Source organism: Trachypithecus francoisi, unplaced genomic scaffold (assembly GCF_009764315.1).
Source record: "Trachypithecus francoisi isolate TF-2019V2 unplaced genomic scaffold, Tfra_2.0 Lachesis_group20, whole genome shotgun sequence".
Classification (NCBI taxonomy): Eukaryota; Metazoa; Chordata; class Mammalia; order Primates; family Cercopithecidae; genus Trachypithecus; species Trachypithecus francoisi.
Window position 1 is genome coordinate 24,208,920 of NW_022681466.1, and position 27,058 is coordinate 24,235,977.

At 42.8% G+C, this 27,058-nt stretch overlaps 1 protein-coding gene across 7 annotated transcripts in view; it reads right to left on the reverse strand.

Annotated features, from left to right (window-relative positions):
* Positions 1–9,938: 9,938 nt before the first annotated feature.
* The window catches only part of SPOP (speckle type BTB/POZ protein), an 84,512-nt gene continuing 67,392 nt past the window's right edge, over positions 9,939–27,058 (reverse strand). For 6 of the 7 annotated variants that reach the window (XM_033183411.1, XM_033183409.1, XM_033183404.1 and 3 more), the window contains 5 exons: positions 23,544–23,721; positions 19,831–19,886; positions 18,889–19,011; positions 12,939–13,081; positions 10,336–11,607 (listed from right to left, as the gene is read on the reverse strand). In XM_033183411.1, coding sequence (XP_033039302.1) covers positions 11,463–11,607; positions 12,939–13,081; positions 18,889–19,011; positions 19,831–19,886; positions 23,544–23,721 — 645 coding nt within the window. In that variant the 3' untranslated portion in view covers positions 10,336–11,462. Of the gene's footprint in view, positions 11,608–12,938; positions 13,082–18,888; positions 19,012–19,830; positions 19,887–23,543; positions 23,722–27,058 lie in introns of all 7 variants that reach the window. The other variant, XM_033183403.1, reaches the window with a different exon arrangement.

Below are 27,058 nucleotides of genomic sequence, written 5' to 3' on the forward strand. Positions count from 1 at the left end.
CTTGGACGGCCCCATGATCCCTTGCTGGTATCCCGTGAATGGGTGTGTGAAACATGCCCATCTTGGACTGTACCCTTGAGGGTGACGACTGTGCCTGTCCTGCCGCATAGTGAGTCCCCTGAGGACAGGGCCTTTTGTGACCCTTTCCTTCCATACTTTGAGAAGGGCCAAGTGCCTGGGGTACACACAGGGCCTGGCTGGTAAATCTGGTTGACTCACAGATGAACTCAATGCAGTTTCTATTGTGGGAATCTTTCACAGGGAGAGGGAGAAAGAGAAGGGAAAAGACACAGGTGAGGAGGCAGCTACATTGTGCCATGCCACACTGGCTTGGGTAAATAGAGGGTAGATGGGGGATGAGTGTGGAAAGGTATATAATGCCCCCATTTCCCAGTCTTGGCACTCTCAGGCCTGGGAGAGGAGGGGGCCTGCTGCCACTCAGCAGGCTCTGCCATCTGCCACATCTCAGCGGAGATCAGAACTGGAGGGCTCATTGTAGGCAGGTTTTGTTTTTTCTCTAAATGTGGCAGGATCAGGCTCAAGATGTCACTCTAGGAGCAGGACTAGGGACGGGGAGCTAAATGTCTAGGAAAACAGGGGAGAAATAAATGGAAGCTTCTATGTTCCAGAAGAGAAGAATGGGGGCAAAAAAAGAAAAAAGAAGTTAAAGAAGATAGTGTAGGGAAGATGGGCTTGATTTAGCAGGTTTGCATCCATCTTTCCCTGGCCACTCAGAAGGCAGCAATAGCCCAGGACACAGGGCTCCTGGGTCCCAAGTGCGTTCCTCTCCTCAACCCTTGTTTTTTTTTTTATTAAAAAAATTTTTTCAGAGACAGGGTCTCACCAACCTAGTCTCAAACTCCTGGACAAGGTATCCACTCACCTTAGCCTCTGGAGTAGCTAGGACTACAGGCATGGGCCACTGTGATCAACCTCAACTCTTATTTTTTTGAGATGGAGTTTCGCTCTTATTGCCCAGGCTGGAGTGCAATGGCACGATCTTGGCTCACCACAACTTCCGCCTCCCGGGTTCAAGTGATTCATTCTCCTGCCTCAGCCTCCCTAGTAGCTGGGATTACAGGTATGCGCCACCACGACTGGCTAATTTTGTATTTTTAGTAGAGATGGGGTTTCACCATGTTGGTCAGGCTGGTCATGAACTCCCGACCTCAGGTGATCCACCCACCCCGGCCTCCCAAAGTGCTGGGATTACAGGCGTGAGCCACCGTGCACGGCCCCCAACTCTTATTTTTATACCTACAAGCCAAAATGCCTCTGCCCTGCCTCTGAGCTTCCTTTCTGGTATGCCTAATCTCCTAACTTTTGGAGACTGTAACAATGATGACAGTGATGATCATAAATGAAGGAGGCAAGAGTGATTTCCAGTTGACTGAAAGATTTGATGCAGGTTCTTTCCTGGGACCTCTGTGGACTCTTCCTCCTCCATATATCACAACAGGTGAGATACCTGGAACCTTGCAGGACGCCAGGCCAGTTCGTCTACTTAGGATGCTTTTTCCAGAGTGAATCCTACTCAGAAGATTCCCACACTCCCAAAGGTGCCCATTTTAGTGTGTCATTGTAGATTTTTATTCCAATCCAAGAAATCCTTAAAGGAACTGGTCTCAGAAGGCCATATATGGCTTAGTTCAGAAACAACAATACAGCAATAGCTATAATATTAGTAGCAATTTACCTTTCTGAGGCCTTTATTCAATGCCAGACACCATGATAAAGATGTGACATGTATATTTTCATTAATTCCCGACAAGAAGTCTAGGAGATATACCCATTTTACAGATGAGAAAACTAAGGCCAGGATCACGAGTGGTGGCAGGAGATGGAAGCCAGACTCCTGGACTCCAGGTGTGTGCTCTCCAAACACCTGCTGTGGCTGGGCCCTCAGTGCAGCCTGCACTCTTACCAGCTCTTCTTCAACAGCTAGTTCAGATCATGTCTCCAAACCCCTCTCCCAGGAGTTCTCAGACACTGACCTTATTTCCACTTAAATCTGAAAAACATACGACAAACTTGCTCAACCTCCCAGTATCAGACAAACCCACTTATTTCTGCAGGACTCTCCTCACATCTAGAGAGAGGATTCATCTCTGCCTAAGCCCACTCACCTGTTCCTCCTCCAGCACTCTTAGAACCTGAAGGCATAGACTGTCCCCGCTCTACCGGATCCTGGAGTTTTGACTGCTTCCTCTCTACTAGATCTTTCCCATCGGCTTTAAACATGTTATGTCTCCTTCATTCTATAGACAAAACCTAAACACTCCCCTCAACGCATTTTCCTCCTCCGATTACTGTCCTAACTTTGTGCTTCCCTTCACAGCCATGCCTCAAAGGCTTCTCTGTCTCCCGTTCCTCACCTTCCCCATCAGGGTCCCTTCCCTGAAACAGCCTTGGCTAAGGTCACCAATTACTTCCATGTTGTTAACTCCAGTGGACATCTTTTACTCTTTTATTCAACAGCATTTTTTAAAAAACATTTTTTTTTTCTTTTTAAATCTGGTTTGCTTAACTTTGTATTTCCTTCATATAGATCTCTGGCCACTTCTCCTTTGAGGTGTATCTTCCTGTACTAGCCTTGAAGTATAAGAATTCCATAAAGTTCAGTCCCGGGCCCCCTTTCTCCTCACTCTACGCTCCTCCTCAGTGATCTAACACCCCAGGATTTCGATGACACCCCTAAACCTGTATCTCCCAGAACCATCTCTCCAGTCCCAACTTCTCTTCTGAGCTCTAGGCTTACCAATTCAACAGCCCATGTGATACCTTCATTTGGATTTCTCAAGGCATCTCACAGTCAACAAGTAAAATAAAATCAATGACCTGATTGCCTCAAGCCTGTTTATCTTCCCATTGGTCTCGCTTCTGGTAAATCCATCTATTCACATAAGCCAGAAACCTCTTCATCCTTACTCTGTCCAATTCATCAAGTTCTGCCAAATTTGCTCCCTAAAATCCCTCTCAAGTAGATGTACTCTTCTCCAGCTGCGCCAACTCCCTACTTCAAGTTCTGTCATCTCTTGCCTTCTTCCACCCCCAACCCCAATGCTAATTTTTCCATACTCTAGCCAGAGATCTTATTAAAATGCAGATCTTGTCGTCCCCTGCTGCCTAAAGCTCCTCCGTGGCTTTCCCATCGCTCCAGTCTAAGTTATCTAAATCCTAATGTGACCAACGAAGGTTCTGCCACGGCTTCCAACTTGCTCTCATATCTCTCCACACTCTAGCCACCTGGCCTGCCCTGGGCTTCTGGAAAAACACAATAAGCTCCCTCCTGCCTCAGGGTTTTATGAATGCAATTTCTCTGTGTGGAATGTGCCTTCCCGAGTACCAAGTTGACAGGTCCTCATCCTTCAGCTCTCACTTCAAGAGCTGATTTCTGGCCGCGCACGGTGGCTCAAGCCTGTAATTCCAGCACTTTGGGAGGCCGAGACGGGCGGATCACGAGGTCAGGAGATCGAGACTATCCTGGCTAACACGGTGAAACCCCGTCTCTACTAAAAAATACAAAAAAAAAAAAAAACTAGCCGGGCGAGGTGGCAGGCACCTGTAGTGCCAGCTACTCGGAGGCTGAGCCAGGAGAATGGCATAAACCCGGGAGGCGGAGCTTGCAGTGAGCTGAGAACCGGCCACTGCACTCCAACCCCGGGCGACAGAGCGAGACTCTGTCTCAAAAAAAAAAAAAAAAAAAAAGAGCTGATTTCTTAGAAAGGCCTTTCTGGATTCCCCAGACAAGATAGTTCCACACAGAGGATCTCATGGTACCCTACACATTTCCTTCAGGGCACTTACCATGCTCTGACATTATTTGTGGGATTATTAAGGATAATCTCTCCCCATTAGACTCCAATGACTACAAGGAGCAGTTAGTTTTACTCACTGTTGTATCCCTAGAGACTAGAATAGTCCTTGGCATATTGTATATGGAATGTATAAATGAACTATTAGCAAAGAAAACAAAAAGAGCTGTAAAAACTCTTGGCCAAACCAAGGCAGAGTTTCTTAAATACTGCTGGGAGGAGAAGACACTCGGGATCACCCGTTGGCAGGCATGCTGACCACTCTCAAATGCCCTTTTCTTCTTTTAAAAATAAAAACTGTTGTTCAGAGGTAACGGGGCAGGAAGGATGCACTACGGAGAAAACTCCCTGGAATCACTGAAGATTATGTTGGATAACATGTCAGTCACAATGTCTACTTTTCATTAGTGCTTCAATAAAATATACTTTCGGCTGGGTGCGGTGGCTCACGCCTGTAATCCCAGCACTTTGGGAGGCCGAGGTGGGCAGATCATGAGGTCAAGAGTTCGAGACCAGCCTGGCCAGCATGGTGAAACCCCATCTCTACTAAAAATACAAAAAATTAGCCAGGCATGGTGGCACATGCCTGTAGTCCCAGCTACCCGGGAGACTGAGGCAGAAGAATTGCTTGAACCCAGCAGGCGGAGGTTGCAGTGAGCCGAAATCATGCCACTGCACTCCAGCCTGGGCAACAGAGCGAGACTCCAAATAAAAAAAAAACAAAAAAACAAAATCACTTCCAATACTGATAAGACACAGAAATTGTAAAATGTGTTAATTTAACCAGAGAGTAAAATATGCAATACAACATGTATCAATGTATCTTTCGATTTCTGAAAAGGCAGTATTTCATTTTGCTTTCAAACTACATAAATGTATTGTTTTTTGAGACAGGGTCTCAGTCTGTTGCCCAGGCTGGAGTGCAGTGGTGCGATCATGGCCCACTGCAACCTCAAACTCCTCGGCTCAAGCGATCCTCCCACTTCAGCCCCCAAGTAGCTGGGACTACAGGCGTATGCCACTGTGCCCAGCTAATTTAAATTTTTTTTTTTTTTTTTTGTAGAGACAAGTTCTCACTATGTTCCCTAAGCTGGCCTTGAACTCCTGAGCTCAAGAAATCCTCCTGCCTCAGCCTCCCCAAGTGCTGGGATTACAGGCATGAGCCACTGCACCCAGCCCATAAATGCACTTTTTAAATGCTATGGGTGGCCAGTCATGGTGGATCACATCTGTAATCCCAGCACTTGGGGAGGCCGAGGTGGGTGGATCACTTGAGGTCAGGAGTTGGAGAAGAGCCTGGCCAACACGGCGAAACGTTATCTCTATTAAAAATATAAAAATCAGCCAGGCGTCGTGGTGCACACCTATAGTCCAGCTACTGGGGAGGCTGAGGCAGGAGAATGGCTTGAACCTGGGAGAAGTCTGAAGTGAGCCACGATCGTGCCACTGCACTCCAGCCTGGTGACACAGCAAGACTCTCTCTAAAAAAATAATAACTTAAATGTCCAGTGGTGTGCTGGAGCTGCTTCACACTGGCTCTCTAGAGATAATTATTAAATTTTCAGGAATTTGAGAACTGGTTGCTAAACAGCCATTATTAAAAATTCAGTTATACTAACATACAATTAGGTAAAGGTAATAAGTACTCAAGACTTATTTCTTCCTAATTATTTTACATTTTACTACTATCCATGCTCAGCTATAGTGGGCTGTGTGTCTCTTCCCAACTCTGCTTCAGTGATGTCATTTTAGTGATCCAAAATCAGCCATGGTGACAGTGTTTACACCGTGGGAACTGGCAATGCTGCCAGCCAGGGCTTCCATGTCTGGGAACTGAATGGTGTACCTTTATAGCACACCAAGAACCAAACCACTGGCCCATGAAAACATTTGAAGGTCTGAAGCAAATGTTTATTGGAAGATGAATAGGTTAAAATGTACAGAAACATGTCAGCCAGGCATGGTAGCTTACACCTGTAATCCCAGCCCTTTGGGAGGCTGAGGCAGGCGGATCACCTGAGGTCAGGAGTTTGAGACCAGCCTGACCAACATGGAGAAACCCCGTCTCTATTAAAAACACAAAATTAGCCAGGCATGGTGGTGCATGCCTGTAATCTCAGCTACTCGGGAGGCTGAGGCAGGAGCATTGCTTGAACCCAGGAGGCAGAGGTTGTGGTGAACTGAGATCGTGCCATTGCACTCCAGCCTGGGCAACAAGAGTGGAACTCTGTCTCAAAAAAAAAAAAAAAAAAAGTATGAAAACACGTCTTTAAGAAATCCTTCTCAAAATCGTGTAAGGGTTGAAGGCAATTTTTTCTCAACTTAAAGCTACAGTTGTTCTACAACATGGCTTTCATAACGAATATCAGTTACTAGTGCCCATCATTTATAGGACAACCTGTACACCATTACTTCTACGAAAAAACAAATGTGTTGACTAGATTATGATACAAATTCTGAAGAGTGGGAGAGATTCCCTTCCTCTCTCCCTTTCAAACTTCTGGAAAGAGGAGCTTATTCTCAATCTATGTTTTCTCACCTCATCAGGCTTGGTTTCTGCCTCCACCATTTGACTGAAACTGCTTGAAGGTAACCCTTGACCTCCTTACTGCTAAATTCAATGGATTCTTTTGAGTCCTCAGTTCTACGGGCTCTCTGGTTTATTTCTGCTTCCTCCATTAGACTGAATTAACAGAACAGAAATCCCACCTTCCATCCTAGGCTTAGCCTAGCACAGTGTCTGAGGCCTCCTAGATGCTCAGCAATTGTTTGCTCAGTGGCTGGAAATGTAATCTCTGTGACCTTGGGCATGCCACCTCACTTCCATGGATGTCTGTTTTCTCAGACATGAAAAGAAGGTGAATCATGTGGGACCCCCTTTTTCTCCTTCGGTTTGTCGAGACTCAACTTTAAGGGTCTTGCAAAGGCTAAAACTCTCCCCCCGCCCGTTTTTTTTGTTTGTTTTTGAGATGGAGTCTTGCTCTGTCACCCAGGCTGGAGTGCAGTGGCGTGATCTCGGCTCACTGCAATCTCTGCCTCCCAGGTTCGAGAGATTCTCCTGCCTTAGCCTCCCGAGGAGCTGGGACTACAGGCACACGCCACCATGCCCAGCTAATTTTTGTATTTTTACTAGAGACGGGGTTTCACCACGCTGGCCAGGCTGGTCTCAAACTCCTGACCTTGTGATCCGCCCACCTTGGCCTCCCAAAGTGCTAGAGTTTCAGGCATAAGCCACCGAGACCAGCCAACATTCCCTATTTCAAGTGAGCGTTATAAGTGGATGTGTCCACTTTATTACCAGGCAAACTCCTGGATTTTCATCTTCTCCTTGGTCCTTGGGTCTAAGCTCCAAAGCTATCCCTTTGCCTTCTGCTGTTTCTTGGCTCAGAGTCAGGCTGAGTGACCTTGAGGAAGTTACATAGCCATCTTCCCAAGCTATACAATTGGAATGAATGGGAGCTGTGCAAGACAAGCTGGCAAATGTTGAGAACTCCTGTGAGATCTGTAAACTGCAGTTACTGGAGCTACATCCCCAAACCTGAGTTACACATATTTTATCTTCATAACCTTTCTCCCCTGGAGTTGATCCCCTTCAACTCCTTCATCATTTCGGTTGCTTGTACTGAATTCCCTCAAGTCTAAAATTCTTTTTTTCCCTAGAGCTGCAGAAATCAAGACCAAATAGTATCCAGATGCCACTTTCTACTCCAGCACTATAGGATTTACAGAGGGGGAGGGATCATCTTGCTAACGGCTCAGCGGCATTAAGATCCCATCAGTCAACAACATTCAAGTTCCTGTTCTCATCCCGAGGTCAAAGCTTCTGGTTCTCCCAGCTCATTATCCCAAATACTAATCGTCCTACATTTGCTTTCTTGCTCACTGTCTCCATGAGGTGTCCACCTATTGGGTCAAAGGCCCCAAAATGGCACGGTCACCTCTGAAATTAAAAGAAGAAAACGCATTCACCTTGCGCATACACGTACATAAAGAGCAGTCCAACGATACTCACCTGAATGTTAGATTAGTCAGCAAGCCATTAGAAATGAAGCTAAATGATGTAGGGCAGAGTTCAGTGACAAGTCATGAGATAAAGGAAACACACAGGGCTCAGGCTGATTTAAAAGATAATTAGTTGTGGAAAATAAGGTTGGGTTCCAGCCAAGAATTTGTCTTTGACAAAGATAAACCAAAGGCTTTGATACAGTCATTTTGGGGGGGATTTAGTTGTTCTTTTATAGGAGTTGAAGAGCAAGAATAAAGCAATAGTCAGTTTCAAAGTGCAGCTCAACTCCCCCTCTGTTTGTTGTTCTGCTCATAAACATACAAGCTATTTCCTTTCATCTGCACAGGCTCATACAATATGGAGATCCCACAATAGATTTACACCAGATTTAAAGATGAATGTGCAGAGCTGTGGTCAAGCCAGAGATCTTCTGGCCTAAGAAAGATCTCAATGTCCCTGGCTGGAATTAAAAAAAAAAAAAAACAACACACACACAAAACAAGAGAAAGCTCTTCAAGACCAAAAAGGCTTTAACAGTGAAAAGGAAAAGAGGAGCATCTCTTACCCAAATTGTTAAAACCCACAAAGATGCTTAAGATGTCTAGTAACAATGCAAAGAGCTTTAATCTTTACATAGAGAATGGGGAAAATTTTCCATAGGTGGTCGGATATATGGGGGGAGCTGACAACACAGAGAAAGGGGAGATGCGGATGATGCCAGATACTCTATGTGGACCTGAAACTGCAACTCCAATGGTTCTGCGAAACTACTTGCCTGAAATACTGTTTTGATAAATAAGCCATATCCTTGTGGAATTGAAATCTCCAACTGTTTCACTGGCACGGACATCTCTGCAGTGACAGCTCATGCCCCAGATTGTGGAGTTAACTTGAATTAAATTTCAGATGTGGGGGAGCTAAGGGAGGGGGGTGGTGGCAGTGGGAGGTTTATGAACAGTATGCTGGGGCTCTGATGTTGTCATAACCAGATGGCTTCAACTGTATCATTTAAAACAAAAACAAACATGCCCAGAAAGAATGAAATAATGACAGGAGCATCAAGTAGCTTTACCTGTACCTGAAATCCCAACAGCTTTGTACCCACAGTAGAGCCCAAGTTGGAAATTCCATAAATACTGAAGATCTCAGAAGAGACCTTGATCCTGACAGAAGCTAGGTGCCAGGACTGCTATCCTCCTGAGGGCAGAGTCCCTGAACTCACCAGCCTCTCAACCCACAGCTGTCTGTGAATGAAGAGGAAAGCAAATCTGAAGCCTGGTTTGTCCTTCTGGAACCTCTGAAGAACAGGCCAGCAGAGGCACCTTTCCAGAGCTTTGTTCTTGCTATTCCCACAGGAAGGAAGCTTTACTTTCAGTTTTGTACCTAAACATTTCAGAAATGGAACTTCCTCCAGTTAATTACATAATCTTCAGGATACTCCATTAGAAGATCCAGCATTCAGTAGTTGTGTGATCTAAGGCATGTCCCTTCTCTGGGTTTCTGCTTCTCTCATCTACACAGTGGGAAGATGCCGTGTCTCACCTGTCCTACCAAGTTCGTCAAGTTGTTCGGAAGTTCAGATGAAATATTGTATACAAATTTCGCTGGAAAAACCTAAGATGATATGGGTAGAGGAGACTTTCGAGTTCGCCTGGATCCCTGGACTTGTGTGCTGATCTGGAAAGCTAGGACGGAGGAGGCGCAGGACAGCAGCCAGCAGCCAGCAGCCAGCACATGTAGAACTGGGTACTTCCTCACTCAGGGGACACTTCCCAAGGGAAACTGGGAAGTGCAATGGAATGGTTTCCAATAAACGAATCCTGCCTTTGATTATATTAGTAACAGATCATAGTTATCCATTCTAGAGGCAGTAAGATAAATGAAAGTTGGAAAATGTACAAAATCTAAGGTCCACTGAAGGGAACTGGAAGGTGAAATAGGTTGAGGTCCCATCAAAGGTAAAAAATACACATGCTGGCCAAATAGCTGATGCATTCTTCAATATATCCCACTGTCCTAACAGAGCCACAAAAAAGGCAGACAGGGAGCCCCAGAACATTTTTGTGAGCTCAGATATTAGCTTTTCTGGAAACACATCAAGTCAATGACAGAACCAGTAAGAGACAATAATTTCCCTTTATTTAATCTCCACATTTATGTCCCCTGGATCTTTTTGTATTTAGTTAGGAGAAGGGAGGTGGGGATTAGGTCTTAAAACATACAGGGTGCAGAAAAGCCCACTACCATTACTTGCCTTGGCAGAGGTAGGGGCCTGATCCCTCATCAGGATATGGACTGGGAGATACTCAGGGAGGACAAGAGACTGGCAGATGCTGATAGCTCACAAAGAAAACTTGAAATTATGGAGTCTCAACAAATCCCTACGGCTCATTAGACATTTCAAACATAATCTCTGCAAGCTGAAAACTAAGACTTCAAAATCCCTTAAGCAAGGGACTCAGACCCAAGAGACAAGGCAGGTGAGTGAAACAAAAGACCAGAGATACCACACAGTACAAAATAGTAATTATTTATATTTTCAAAAAGAAAAAATTAACATTTGGAAGTTCTCCCCTGGAGGAAGAGGGGCTAGTCAGAAGGAACAGAACTGGCTCCTATGCAGGCGGCAAGTCAGGTACAAACAGCTGAGCAATCTGGGCTGGGATTTTATCACACAGCATCTTTAATTAATAAAATTTCCTTCTCTCTTCTCTTCTTTTGTTCTGTTTTTGTTTTGCGTGTTTTTTTTTTGTTTGTTTGTTTGTTTGTTTTTTAGAAAAAGGGGTGGGGGAGAAGAAATAAAATCAGAGAAAAATGCCCAAAAACATTTTCCACAATATCTAAAAACAGAGAACCACAGTTCTTGTCAAGACAGTATGAATTCTGGATGAGTTATTTTTTTCCAGTTTTCAACACCAATAAAGATTTTTGCAAAAGCCACCACATCAGAACACTCATCTTCCAGATCAAATAACCTTCCCCTTTTGCCTTCACTTGTCATTTTTCACAGAAGGATAAAAGGATGCATTCTGTTCTTGCAAACAGTAAGTGCTAACGACAAGAGAGCTCTTCTGATGCTTGTATGGTGGTGAGTTTTCACAAATATCCAAGTTTTAGCACAGTTGGAAGGACTAAAATTTGTTTCTCTCAATATAAATACTACTGGAATCCACAAACTGATTTTTGAGAAATTCTGCAAAAATCTTTTCTTCTTTCCTTTTCCCTTCTGTTAAAACTCAATGTCCTTTCTTTTTTTTTCCTTTTTGCTCCAGGCACCTGACGATTTATTCTGCTCAGTCAGATGCAGACAGGTTTCTCCGAAGTACCACCGCTGGGATGTCCTCAGGCCAGCACCTAAACTGAATCCCCACAGTATCAAACTCGGCCAGGCCAAAGGGAACACAGTGACGCAGCAACAGGGTTTTCATTAGGTTGAATAGCCCCGAGTCCTGGGCCCTTCCCTCCCCCCGTTTCCCCCAAGTTATTTAGTGCTGTTTTAAAAGTCTGGGGCCACAATGCAGTCTCTTCCCCTCACAACAGAGTAAAAGCTCCACAGATTGCGCTGTCTACCTGGTGGTCAGTGGCAGCAACAGTGGCTGCTGTTTCTGGAAATTAAACGGAGTCTTACAACAAGCAGGATCTTAGGATTGCTTCAGGCGTTTGCGTGGGGGTCCCAGAAAAGGGCACTGTGCTGAAGCCAGAGAGCGGTATGCCTCAGCCACCAAGTGGGGATGTGACACCACCATTGACTTCCACCCAGAGGTCTCCAAGACATCCGAAGCATGACTAGGAGAAATGTGGAGAAATGGGTTACCAAAGGGAGTGAGCAAGGGATGAATTCAACAGCCATCTAGATAGCCTAATTTTCCAGTGTTAGGTATAAAGGGTGTCAATGCAAGAAACAGACAGAACCCTTAATATGCATGAGAATTTGCTTGTTAGACAATGCGCAGACTGGCGACTTGCCTGTGGCTGTCGTCATCTGAAAACCAGGACTTTGAGCCACTATATTCTCAAAAACAAAAAGCGGAATGTTCCCCAGGCCCTCAACACTGCCTATGTTCCTTATATTCACCGGTGATGCCCATCATAAAAAGGAGCATAGGCTCCCTCAGCCAGAAGCCCTGAGCTTCTGCCTGGCTTTGCCACTCACCAGCCTTTAACCACAGGGCAGATCAGAGCCCGGGGCCTAGTTGATTATCAAAAAAGAGGGGAGGATAACCATACTTCATTCAATGGTTAATATCTCAAAAGCACCAAGCACGTGTCCAGCACACAGTAAGCACTCAAAGGAACTCACACTGATGGGTCTCTCCACTCCTTCTGCCTCACTTGATCACTCCTTAGAAAATAATTCTACAACTAGACCTAGAGGATGTTATTTCTTGTCTTTGGGAATTTTCTATGTTGAATATTATTCACTCAGTCATCTGAAATGTCTCAGACCTGTCTTGCCCCAGGACTGCTGTTGTGAGGGCTTTTCTTCTTCGGGTTTTTCCCAGCTTTTGCTCTCTCCATGGGGCAAGGGATAGAACATGTCCCACTGAGAAGATGGGTTGTAGTTACAATTCATCTTTCATATTATTATTCATATTATTTCATATTATTATTTCAGAAAGTAGTATTGCCAGGTCATTCGTCACGTACGATGAAGGAACAGACCTAGCGGAATGAACATTTCTTTCTCAAAACAGTATTATGAAACCAGCTACTGATGATCCCTTCTCTTTTCCTCATTCTATAACTGAACGTGAGGTACGTTTTACCAACTCATAAACATATCTCTATCCCCCTAGAAATCTACATGTCTTTTATTAAGTCACTGAGTGTGAAGTAAAGATACTATAATTTGGGGCACACAGCTTTTTCAGGCAAGTTATTTTCATCACTTCGATTCACTATGCGGAAGTAAAACACTTTACTCACCAATAGGATTCAACCCATGAAGGTAAAACCATTTTCCATACAGTAAATTAAAGGAAAAGATGAAAGCTCTATACTTACTGCCAAAAGGTTAATGAAGCTACTTGCCTGCTTTACCCACTAATTCAAAGTCTTTCTCATTTCTTCAACTATCCAACTATTCTGAAAGAAGAACTTTGAAGATGCCAACTCACTAGTTGATGAAATCCACTGCCTGAGTTTTCAACTGATCTGCGCTGTGGAGGTCAGCCAGGATGAGAATTTCTGCAGCATTCTCCACGGACAGGTTACTGCAGAGGGCATCCTCACACATGACCTTTAAACGCTCCAGGGCATACTGTAAAACACAAGCACTGCTGTCGTCAGAGCAGCAACAGCTCTGGGCTGACCACTACTGAAGCTGTTTTCTTTAGCTGTACCATCATATTAACTAGATACTTGAACAGAACTGCACAGACCATGAAAAGCTACTACTGCAATGGTAAAACATAACCATATTCTTAAGGTCAGATGTTTAAGATTGAAACACAAACAGCTAAAATAACTTGGAAAGCTGCCATTAGAGTTCTAAAGTCTACCTATTAGAAAAATGGCAATTCCAGGGTAGATCTGCATCCTGAAGTTTACTCTCCTCCAGTCTGTGATGAAAGTTGTTCTTAAACCTTCACCACTTAATGATTACAGTGAGGCATCAGTTTGCTTCAAGTCAACAGGGACATTACTGCAATCCCCTTATTTAGAGCCAGAAGAGGGTGAAGCACAAATCTTTTGACTTAAGCATTGTCACTAGCCCAGCAGGATATGCCAACTGACCCATCAGGCTGTGAAAAGGAGCCCTGTGGTGACTTTTACCAGCACCTCTGCTACTAGTTGTTTCTGAATGAGGGTCAACTAAAGGCTTCCTTTTAAATAGAGAAGGATAAATAGAGTCTTATTTTACTAGGGTTGAGGTTAAGCTTCTCAGGGTAAACGGACAAAGTGGCAGAGAACCTAATGCAGTTTCAGTTTAAAAACTTGTATTTTCTAAGAAAAGGGCATAACTGTTCTTGAAATGGAAAGCCTAGGTTAATGCTGGGCACATCTGATCTACTTGATTGGTTCTGATACAACTCTACCCCTTGTTCTCTAATATGAGATTATGAACTTACTAGGAACTTCAGGTATAGGAAAGAGGAAGGAAATACAAGGAGGCACAAAATAAAATGTCATTAATCAGTTCACAGGAAAACAGCTTGCTTTGAGGCTATGCACAGTATCCTTATAGGCCCCAGCTTTAAGGCCCCAGAACTCAATGACACAATGCCCCTTCAGGGTGAATCATGGCAATCAAACCAGGACAATTTCATTGTTATCAATTCTGGGTAAGGAGGCATATCTGCTGGCACTGTGATCTCCTGCAGCAAAAAGAGGTTTTATTGGTTTTGGTGCAGCTTTTTTACATCTGAGTAACTGGAAAACAGTTTCCATGGAAAACAGGAATGACATTAGATAAGCAAGAAAGGAAGTTGCCGTTTTTGTTTTAAAAGGCTGGAAAAAAGGTTTAGTAAATGTTCAGTTTTTTATACAGTGCTGCCCAGACAATTCCTCTTATCTTTTCTCAATACATTCTTTTAAAAGGACTTTTACTGTGAATAGCTCTGATCCCTACTGCATAATTAGACAAAAGTAGCCATTCTTGTCCCTTGGGGACAAAGTTTTTTCTTAATTATGCTTCTGAAAAACCTGCCTAATGGCAGTACTTACCCAAGAGATGGAAATTGTGTCTCCCAGGCCTAACTGAGGAGTTTTGTTTTGTTTTTGGTCTAATTACACATGTCCCCAGGAGACTGGAAAAGCTTAGAAGAAGCTGTTTCAGCCTCTTGGGTAAATTCTAGATGTTTAGATCATTCCATGAAAGATTTCTTATTCTGTTTTCCTAAAACTCACAAAGAGGTGTAAAGGTAAAAATGTTTTCAAATAGGCTTGGAGCAAAACCTGTCTAGTGGGAAATTCTGAATGGAATTTGAAAATGCACCCTTCAATTACTTCTCATTCATAAATTTAAAGCACTGCTGTGATTCAACAGCTTTATCTTTTAAAACCACAAGTTAACACATTATGCTGAAATGCTATCCTTGAAATGGCAGTTCAGGCTGATCACCATGCCCTGTGTCCTTACAGTAGGTTACCAGTAGGTTTTCCGGCTAGGGAGCAAGAATGAAAACTCAGTGACACAGCAGAAGTTTAATCTTGGCTCTGCGGATATACAACTCTGAGCCTTAGTATTTCTGTCTAAAAAGTGGGCCTTGCAATACTTATCCTTATGGAATCTAGAAGATGAGAGGATAAACACCTGATGTGTATAAGCACAAATGACCACTTCATTAAAAATCAGAGCACAGATCAGGCAAAATCATAATTAACTTTATAAAAGGCAGGTATTGGATTATGTCTTCTACTTTCCCAGAGCTTGCAGTGAATATTTTCTTACTGTCTCCATTAAAAGCAAGTTTCCCTTGGTCAGAATTGAGGTAGACTGGAAGGATATGGAATTTTCACCTTGCTTAATTATACTCATAAAGTCTTTTTTTTTTTTTTTTTTTTTTTTTGAGACGGAGTCTCGCTCTGCCACCCAGGCTGGAGTGCAGTGGCCGGATCTCAGCTCACTGCAAGCTCCACCTCCCGGGTTTACGCCATTCTCCTGCCTCAGCCTCCCGAGTAGCTGGGACTACAGGCGCCTGCCTTGTCGCCCGGCTAGGTTTTTTTTGTATTTTTAAGTAGAGACAGGGTTTCACCGTATTAGCCAGGATGGTCTCGATCTCCTGACCTCGTGATCCGCCCGTCTCGGCCTCCCAAAGTGCTGGGATTACAGGCTTGAGCCACCGCGCCCGGCCTATACTCATAAAGTCTTGAAAAGTGACAAGAAGGATACGGTTACTATTCCAATCTTCTTCATCAAGAGCACTGATTGCATTTACTTACCCCATCCTCTATATACACTCCAAAAAGCCGATCAATAAAGCTAAACCTCCACTATAAACACAGGCACTTTCCTCTGTCCTCAGGCACAAAGGGAGGTAGACTATCCCATCAGCAAACACTGGAAGACTCTTGTGTCCTTTGACCAGAACCCACTTTTCCCACCAATGGGTATTGCAGCATCACCCCAGGAAGAGGGGGTGCTTTCAGCAGAGAACCTTCTTTCTCACAGAGTCTACTGCTGGCAGGTTCTACACCCTTTTCCCACCCTCACGCCAACTCCACTTGTCCCCCAACACAGGAAAAGCTCCCACAGGATAAACACCAATTCTTTCACCCTTCCCCACAGGTCATGTGTCCACAGACCGCAGGGCCTAGAAGGGTATTGAGTTCTCTCTCTGATGTACCTACACAATGAAAGTCCGTTTCCCAATGTGTGTTTTGGGGACCACTAACGTTTTTTTGTTTTGTTTTGTTTTGTTTGAGACGGAGTCTCGCTCTGTCGTCCAGGCTGGAGTGCAGTGGTGCAATCTCGGCTCACTACAAGCTCTGCCTCCTAGGTTCACACCATTCTCCTGCCTCAGCCTCCCGAGTAGCTGGGACTACAGGCGCCCACCACCACGGTCGGCTAATTGTTTTTTGTTTGTTTGGCTAACTTTTTTGTTTGTTTGTCTGTATTTTTTAGTAGAGACAGGGTTTCACTGTGTTAGCCAGGATGGTCTCAATCTCCTGACCTCATGATCCGCTTGCTTCGGCCTCCCAAAGTGCTGAGATTACAGGCGTGAGCCACCGCGCCCAGCCGCTGACCACTAATCTTGCAGGTGATCCTTGAGAAAAAGGATTCCAGGGTTCACTAAATTGGAGAAATGCTGTCTATCATAATTCCTGTTAGAAAATTTACAGTAACATTAATATGCTACAGGTTCTGAGAAATCCTGCAGTAAGACAGCAACTATTTGTCTTGGTTAAACTCAGTATTTTTCATAAGCCTTTCCCACCAACCTAATATCTGTTGATATTTCACCTTATTTTGGGAATCACTGACCAAATTATTTTAGGTAATCATTATATGTCTTTGATTCTAAGATCTGCGTTTTTATTTTCACACTTTAACACTTCCCAAATTGAAATGTGTCTTATGAAGTATAATTTATTCTACTATTAAGCTATTAATTCTCTCATAATTTTGAAGAAATACTTTCTATTTCGATAACTACTTAGGTAAAAGCTGAAAGTGCTAACCAGGACATTAGGTAAACGATTACAGCCATGCCTCAGTATCCTTAGGGGACTGGGTCCAGCGGCCCCACAAATACAAAAATCTGTGAATGCTCAAGTCCCTTATATAAACTGACAGTATTGGCCAGGCACAGAGACTTACACTCATAATCCCAGCACTTTGGGAGGCTGAGGTGGTCAGACCACTTGAGGTCAGGAGTTCGAGACCAGTCTGGCCAACATGGTGAAACCCTGTCTCTACTACATATACAAAAATTAGCTGGATGTAGTGGCGCATGCCTGTAATCTCAGCTACTCGGGAGGCTGAGGCAGGAAAACTGCTTGAACCTGGGAGGCAGAGGTTGCAGTGAGCTGAGATTGTGCCACTGCACTCTAGCCTGGACAACAGAGTGAGACTCCATCTCAAAAATTAAATAAATAGACCAGATGTAGTGGCTCACAGCTGTAATCCCAGCACTTTGGGAGGCCAAGGTGGGTGGATCATTTGAGGTCAGGAGTTCGAGACCAGCCTGATTAACATGGCGAAACCCCATCTCTACTTAAAATACAAAAATTAGACGGGCGTGGTGACAGGCGCCTGTAATCCCGGCTATTCGGGAGGCTGAGGCAGGAGAATCACTTGAACCCGGAAGGTAGAGGTTGCAGTGAGCCGAGATTGTGCCATTGCACTCCAGCCTGGGTGACAAGAGCAAGACTCTCTTCTCAAAAAAAAAAAAAAAAAAAAAAAAAACAGACAGTATTGGCCTGTATCTTTATGTATATCCTCCTGTGTACTTTAAATTAGCCCTATATTATCTGTACTAACTAATACAATATAAATGCTATGTAAATAGTTGCTATACTATTTTGGTTTTTTATGTGTATTATTTTTTATTTATTTTTTTGAAACAAGGTCTCGTTCTGTCACCCAGGCTGGAGTGCAATGGTGCAATCATGGCTCATTGTGGCCTCAACCTCCTGGGCTCAAGTGACCCTCCCACCTCAGCTTCTAAAGTAGCTGGGACTATGGGCGTGCACCACCACACCTGGCTAAATTTTTTTATTTTTATTTTTGTAGGGATTTGTCCCGAATCTATGTTGCCCAGGCTGGTCTTGAACTCCTGGGCTCAAGCAACCCTTCCTCCTTGGCCTCCCCAAGTTCTGGGATTATAGGCTGAAGGTCCCACGCACCCAGCACCACTGTGCCCAGCCTGTTTTTTCTTGTTTCTTTTTTTTTTTTGGAGACAGAGTCTTGCTCTGTTGCCCAGGCTGGAGTGTGGCATGATCTCAGCTCATTGCAACCTCTGCCTCCTGGGTTCAAGCAATTCTCTTGCCTCAGCCTCCCGAGTAGCTGGGACTACAAGCATGCACCACCACGCCTGGCGAATTTTTGTATTTTTTAGTAGTCATGGGGTTTCGCCATGTTGCCCAGGCTGGTCTCGAACTCCTGAGCTTAGGTGATCCACCTGCCTCAGCCTCCCATAAGTGCTAGGATTACAGGCGTAAGCCACTGTGCCTGGCCTCTTGTTTCTTTCTTCTCAAATATTTGTGATCTGAGGTTGGTTGGGTCCACATGGATCCAAAGGGCTGTTTTACTGATAAAGTTTAAATACGTTAATAAACTCAAAAACATTTTTGTAAATTATAAAGCACAATCCAAATGTATTTTGAATCTTTACTATCACTGTGATTAAATTTGAGATAGAAAAAAGAGGAGAGGTAAATGTCAAACTTATCCTTCTTTCCCATAGTTAGGTGACCATATAGTTTACTATTCAAAACAGGACACTTTTGAGAATAAAAAGTGTGCTATTAATAATTGTGTTGGAATAATATGTGTAAACCAGGACTGTCTTGGCCAAACCAAATATGCTCATTTTACCCACAATGCAATACAGAAGCCTGTTCACGAAACTCAAGAAGTCACAATAACTCCTAGTCCTGATTATTTTTCTATTCTTATCTTACCTTGTCAGCAGCTGCCAACAAATCATCAGCCATTTTGTCGAGGTTTGGAGCCTTCCCTGTGTATATGAAGCACATCATTTCCTTAAAAACTTCAGGCTCCACATCATTGATTTCCACTCGATTCTATGCCAGAAAAACTGAATATGAGAAACATTCCAACAGAACAAAATCCCTAAACTAAACTATTTTCATGATTTTAAGCTCTCGTGAGGAGAGAACCTTGTATCATTTAAAACCTAACATTAATGGGCCGGACACGGTGGCTCACGCCTGTAATCCCAGCATTCTGGGAGGTCGAGGCGGGCGGATCACGAGGTCAGGAGATCGATACCATCCTGGCTAACATGGTGAAATCCTGTCTCTACTAAAAATACAAAAAAAATTAGCCAGGCGTGGTGGCAGGCACCTGTAGTCTCAGCTACTCGGGAGGCTGAGGCAGGAGAATGGCGTGAACCCGGGAGGCGGAGCTTGCAGTGAGCCGAGATCACACCACTGAGCTCCAGCCTGGGTGACAAAGTGAGACTCCGTCTCAAAAAAAAAAAAAACCTAACATTAAGGGAAAATTTCTTTGTCCAGCTTGATTATAACAATCTTTTCGCCCATCACATGTTCCATCTTTGTTTTCTCAAACACAACAGCAAAACAACTCTTTGATTTTTTTCACCTTTCTTTTCCTCAATTTTCTGAGTAAAAACATATGTCTAAATACCCTCACCCAAAACTGTGTGGATGATCAGCTTCATTTAATAAGTCAATCTGCTTTATCCATAATACTTCTACACCACTTCTCTCTGCTTTCAGAAGGAGTTTAGGGACTCATACTCCATTTTAGTAACACAGTAAGAAAAAAAATAATTAGGAAAATAAATCTGCAGCTAAAGTGGGAAATCATCTGACTCTAGACACCTGGCTAAACAGACATGTCTTCATCTTGTTACATACCTTTTTGCTTTCTTCCATTTCATGTTCAAACATGGCACTAAAAACCGGAGAACGAGCTACAAAGTGAAAGAAAAACAAACAGATAAGCCTATCACAGTAAAATCTTTTGGTTTTTTCCAGTCATGAGGGAGAGATCATTTTCTTTCCTATCCTACTGCTATAGGAAAGGTCTCTGCCTCAGCTTACATCAGAATTACAAAATTCCTCTCTTTATATAACAATAAGTAACTAATTATAATACATAAAGGAAAATAAGGCCGGGTGCGGTGGCTCAAGCCTGTAATCCCAGCACTTTGGGAGGCCGAGATGGGCGGATCACGAGGTCAGGAGATCGAGACCATCCTGGCTAACAGGGTGAAACCCCATCTCTACTAAAAAAATACAAAAACGAGCCGGGCGAGGTGGCGGGCGCCTGTAGTCCCAGCTACTCAGGAGGCTGAGGCAGGAGAATGGCGTAAACCCGGGAGGCGGAGCTTGCAGTGAGCTGAGATCTGGCCACTGCACTCCAGTCCGGGCGACAGAGCAGACTCCGCCTCAAAAAAAAAAAAAAAAAAAAAAGAAAATAAAACACTACTTCCAAAATAACTTATTGTCTCTACTCCAACCATTCACATTTCAAGGAAATTACTTATATACGTTGGATGATAATGCTATGTTCTCTGTATAGATTTGGGGTTCAAATGCAAAGTCCCTTATGATCAAGCAGGGTGTTCTAATACCTATGTTTTTGTTGGAACTGACACCACACTTTCTGCACCTCCAGGGACCACATAGGAAGGTCAAGAACTGGGCTCAATGGCATCCACTAACCAGATGAAGTGCATGTTCACCTATGGCAAGCTGCCTGTCTTTCTAAGCTATGGATTCTTAACAGAGATGATATTGCCGCAAAGAGGTAGGGGAAAAAAAACTTTAGATTTTATAATGATTTGTGTCCCTTTAAAGCACAACCCTACCTGATAAAATCTCCTTCCTTACTATTTTATTTCTCTCATCAGGGAGAATTTAAATTTAGTTTTTCTCCTTAGAGGCAGGGATAATGAAGGTTGAGAAACAGTATTCCAACTCATGCTCATTCTAGTCCAATGAACATTATGAAAAATAATCTCAACCATGAAAAGTAATAAAATGGCTAAGAACTCAAATTTGTTCATGTTGTCAACTAAATCAGGGGTTTTGGTGAAAGGTGTGATCCAACGATTACCTAAGAGTGAAGGAATGGACAAAATACAGAGTAGAAGGGATTTGAGCTAACAGGGAACTGGAATTTTTGGCCTATAGTTTATGTCAGAAAGGACTAATTTTAGTTCTGCCATTTTCTTTTCTTTTCTTTTTTTTTTTTTCTGAGACAAAATCTTGCTCTGTGGCCCAGGCTAGAGTGAAGTGCAGTGGCGTGATCTCAGCTCACTGCAATGTCTGCCTCCTGAGTTCAAGCGATTCTCCTGCCTCAGCCTCCCAAGTAGCTGGGATTACAGGTGCCCACCACCACGACTGGCTAATTTTTGTATTTTTAGTGGAGACGGGGTTTCACCATGTTGGCCAGGCTGGTCTCGAACTCCTGACCTCAAGTGATCTGCCCACCTCTGCCATCCAAAGTGCTGGGATTACAGGCATGAGCCACTGCACCTGGCCTAGCTCTGCCATTTTCTAACCACATATTCTTGGGCAAATCATTTAACCCTCTGAACTTCAGTATTTTAATGTATACCAAAAGGATATTAATTCTCATTGTTCTTATTTCAGAAGGGTTATAGACTATATAGAGAACTAAATAAATATATTTCAGAAATTAAAGACTAAAGGCCTGGTGCTTTTCATAAAGAAGGAAGGGTCCAAAGCAACCAGGTATTGAGGGTCCTCAGTAAATAGACAGCAGCTGATGCAACGAGAATAAATGAAATCACTCAGGGAGAAAAAGTGGAATGAAAACAGAACTGAAGCAGATCCTCAGGGCTCACCAATGTATAAAAGGATGGGTGAGGAAGAAGTAAGGAGACCACTCATCAGAAGCAACCAGAGAACCAGGAGAGAGGAGTCCTGGTATATGAACTAAAGTCCTTCAAATTTAGCAACTAGTAGATCATGTAATTTTGAAAATCTGCTTTCATAGCATGGAGGTGAACTGAGGATAAGTGGGAGGAAAGAAGTAGAAAGTGAATATGCTAACTCAAGAAACTCAGTTCTGGGGAAAAGAGAGAGAGAGATAATACTAGAGGGAGAAGCTTGGAGCCTGTTTACTGGCTGAAGGTGAAGAGAAAATAACAGAGAGATACTGAAGATACTAGATAGATAGCAAGGGTATAACCGGTAGAGTAAGGTTTCTGAGAAGGCAAGATGGGATACAAAACAGAGCAGAGGTAGAAAAAAAGTCTGCTTTGTCCACGAGGAAGAACACCTCTACTGAGAATGCAGGTGAGATGAGAAGCAAGAGATGAGGGAGTTCCTACATAAGGGCTTCCTTTTCTCTTGGAGGAAGTAGGCAAGGTAATCTTCTAGGAGTTTGGAAGGAGTTAAAGAGTGGTTAAGGTTTGAGACAGCTATAGTTAAGAAAGGGAGTTGCCTAAACATCTGTAGAAAAACTGTTGGCGGTGTTGAGGGCCTAGCTAAGTGTGGAGACACTAACCAAAGAGTTATAAACTTCCTTGAGTTTTGTTTTTCTTCCCCCTGAGATGGAGTCTTGCTCTGTTGCCCAGGCTGGAGTGCAGTGGCATGATCTCTACTCACTGCAACCTCCGCCTCCCAGGTTCAAGCGATTCTCCTATCTCAGCCACTGGAGTAGCTAGGATTACAGGCACGTGCCACCATGCCCAGCTAAGTTTTGTATTTTTAGTAGAGATGGGGGTTTCACCATGTTGACCAGGCTGGTCTCAAACTCCTGACCTCAGGTGATCCAGCCGCCTTCGCCTCCCAAAGTGCTGGGATTACAGGCATGAGCCACTGTGCCCGTGACTTCCTTGAGTATTACACAATAACAGCCAGTTGTGAGAGGGTACAGGAAAATGTTTAGACTGAGGCAGTTTGAGGTTTTACCAGGTGTGTACTTTAGAATGACAGAGCTGAGGGTCTTAGTAAGAAGTGTGTTACTTGAAGGTTCACGCAATTTCCTGTTGGGTCTTAGGGTCTTAAGAGAAGTATGCGGTGATTGTTACCCTTCCCTGGGTGGTGAAGTCAGTCCTTCCTCATCAGCTCCTCCTTGGTGTCAATCTCCCTGGTCTTGAAAACCATGGGTCTATTAGAGCAAGAACTGATCCTCCATGTCAGGGGCAAGAGTTTCATTCTTCTAGCATGTTTAAATTGAAGAGAGGGCTAACCCCTTCAGGGCTGAGGACTAGCTAGATGGCATTTAGTCCTGAGTATAGAATCCTTTCCACTACATCCTAAGCCCCTATCTAGGGGTTGATACCTGCTCTTAACTGGTGCTCTAACATCTACTTTCTAGGGGCAAAGGCATTCAATACCTTTGTACATCATCATCCATTCCTTGAAAATGATGGCCTGGGTCCACTACAGAGAGGAAAAACAGAAATCTCATTTTAGAGAGCAGCTTTTTTGGTTCTGAGCATTAATGTTACCAGAATACAAAGGTATATTTAGCTGCGGTTTGTTTTGTAGTTGAGTTCAAAAAGTTGAAGTTGTTCAAAAGGTGATTATGCAATCACTTGTTTTTCCTTAATTCACCAAAATTATAAAATTCCTCATGAATAAATACCAACCTGCTAAGATAGCTTTGTGGGCCTGGAATTCCTGGCCAGCAACACACAAGCAGCAGTCTGTGAACCGGGAATTCTCCCACAGTCCTCCTAACTCATCTGCCAACCGGCACTCAGGAACCTTTACCATGTTCATGGTATTCTGGCCAGAAATGTTGACAGAATCTTGCACAACACTCACCTGTGAAAGGAAACACAAGCCAAGCTTTTGTTACCAGGAATTTTTTTGCCAGCAGATAGAGAGACGACTTTTACCTCATTGCTGTAGTACATTCAGATACTAATATTAATCATATTATCTTGAAACCACCTCCACAAATCAAGGCTTTATCCCTGGATCAAGTAACTCCTTTTCTGTCACAATCAGACTTATTCTATACCATCTCAGGACAATGGGGAGAGAGCCCCACAAACCTCCTTTTCCTCCAGTTTCTAATAAGCTTTACCTCCCTTAGACTACAAACCTGGGCAAAGGTGCCAGAGAGACAAAACTGACAGAAACAAATGTTAAACCTCAAGTATTTACCTCATTCTGCCTTAAGTTCAATACAAAGAACTCCTACAAATATTACCATTTAAATTAAACTCTAGAGACAAATTTCATAAAAAACTAAAGATTGTGCCCATTTTTTTTTTCCAAGACAGAGTCTCACTATGTCTCCCAGGATGGAGTCCAGTAGCATGATCATGGCTCACTGTAGCGTTGACCTCCCAGGCTCAAGTGATCCTTTTACTCCAGCCTCTGGAGTAGCTGGGACTACAGGCACATGCCACTACACCTGACTAATTTTTTATTTGTTAAAAGAGACAAGGTCTCACTATGTTATCCAGGCTGATCTTGAACTCCCGGGCTCAAAGCGATTCTCCATCCTTGGCCTCCCAAAGTGCTAAGACTATAGGCGTGAGCCACTGCACCTTGCCAAATATAATAACTAAAGCCTATAAGAAGTTATTTTAATTAGGTCAAGAACATGCACAAAAAATGCATCTTCTACAAGGCCTAGTAAATAACTGGTACTTCTTCAAAAATATTAGTTTAATGAACATGACATTACTGACCCACTGTCAGTAAGGACCAGACTTGGAAGATCTTTCTAGTAGTGAAAACTGGGTGAATATCCCATACTTTTATACCTTTAGTCAGTTGTGATAATGACATACAAGATGCCTGGCTGTAGCTACACATGCACTTATAGCTTTGGAAGATAATGATGACAACAGGTTTATAAAGGAATCCCAACTTCCCACTATGGCTTCAGCAGAAGCACGTTTTAACCAGTTCAGCCTAGATAAAAAACCAAGTTAACTTCTAGGTGAGTCAGTGAAACTCAGAAAAATCTGTGAGGGTACCAAATACAAGGATTTATAAATCATACAACGTCACAAAATAAATGTCAGTTGCCAAACTGTAGATAGGATGCTGCAGATCAGTCGTCTGCCTAACAATCATTCAAAGCAGAACTCACAAACCTTGAGAATTAGTTCCCCACTCTTGCTATTCCTAACACTAAGATGAGAAAGACAGCTTAGGAACATCCTTAATGACCCAGATTTCTTTTAACCTTCAAGATGCAAGTCATCCCTTAAACGCAGTCATAAACCCAGAGGCAAAGTTAATGACCTGTAGTTCCTTCTGTGCAGGAGTGAGACATTTACTATCAGGTCAAGAAATTTATTCATTTGTTTAAAACTAGCCGTTATGGTCTTGGGCAATGAAGCAGCCAAGTTAATCACTTATGAATATACTTGGCATTAGTATCACATTTATCAGAGCCAGATTATAACATTATTTTAATAGCCTAGGACCCAGTACAAACCATCCCACAGAGATTCTCTCTTGTCCTTTGTAAGATCTCTAATTTGCTTCTGCCACTTTCTCATATTAATACCTTCACTTCTTTGATATAACATTAACACTGAAAGTAGAAGTTGCCTGTTCTCAGTTATAGCTCCAAAATACTAATTTAAAAAAAAAAAAAAAAAGGAAAAGACCAATTAAATCCGACTTTCTCACAGGGAAAGGCAGGAATCTCCTGGGATGGCCAATGAAGGGAATGGAGAATGCTTTTGGCACTGGGTTCCCAGTTTGAATTAAACTAGGTTGACAGGAGCCCAAAGTCATTAACACTTGATGGCAATTTAGTAGACTGGGTGAAATGAATTGGCAAGAAGAGCTAAACTGAATTTCACATAATCAAACCATGGTTACCAGTGGGCCTTCTGCTGGTTAGATGCACATGTGGTAATCAGTGGGGCCCAAAGGCTGTGACATCTCTCACTGGGGCAATTCCTCTCTCTGGACTCAGACAGGAACACAGCAGAAAAGAGAACGTACCTTTATTGTCTGAGCCAGGCTTGTTCTGTAGATATATAGATGCCTGGAGTCTCCAGAGCGCTGAATGTCTGGCACCTCTCACCAACATTAAATACGCTTAATTAAAAATAAATTCTAAATGGCATTCACAAATGAGTCTTCAGAGCCCAAACTTTTAACTTAAAAAGGGATTGTTTTCCTCTGCAAATGATGATGCTAAAATGAGACCATTTTGAGAAAAACTAAAGATTTTTTTTTTAATGCCTATAAAGTTGACTGTGGAGACTCATTCAGAACTGCAGCTGTGAAGATGACGTGACTGTGACATTTATGTCATCTTATAAATGACTGCATGAAAATGTCTCAGGAAGGCTGTATAATCTCCTTAACTTCAACTTGTAAAAGGGTCTCACTTTTAAAGTGAATCCTTTTCTTAAAAAAACAAATTTCATAAAAAACTAAAGATTGTGCCAATTCTTGTACATTTCATCTATACATAAAGTAAAACCCAGAGAAATACACTTTTTAACTTCTGTATAATTGAAACAATCTAGGAAAAACAGACACTGCCTACAAATTATTTACAGCAGGAACAATATTTCTACTAGCAAAAGATTAGCAACAACCTAAATGTCCATCAACAAAAGAATGAATAAATTATACATTCACACAAGACTATTATATACAGCACTAAATATGGATGAAGTATAGTTATATAAATTTTAGAAACATAATGTGAAAAAAGCAAGTCTTAGATGACTACATACAGTCTGACACCATTTTTATAAAGCTCCAAAACAAGTAACCTAAACAATGTATTATTCAGACATACAAATAAACAAGTACATGATAACATAAAATTCAAAATAGTTATTTATCATCCTCTGAGTGGGGAAACAAATCTTAGGGACTGGGGAGAAGCATTACAGGTTAGTTTCAAGTTATTGGTCATATTTTTAGGTTGAGTGGTAGGTTTAGTATAGTCTCATGCTTTATAACCTACAATGATATTACCTATTGAATCACCATTTGTGTAGTCAAGAACAACCAAATAATGGTATTTTCATCCAGTACAAATAATATATTCAAATAATCCAATAATTAAAGGATAAAAAGGTAAAAATGAATAGATTCACTTATTTAAAATTTGGCAGCAATACCTATTCCCAGGCTATGGGGTGTGTGTGTGTGTGTGTGTGTGTGT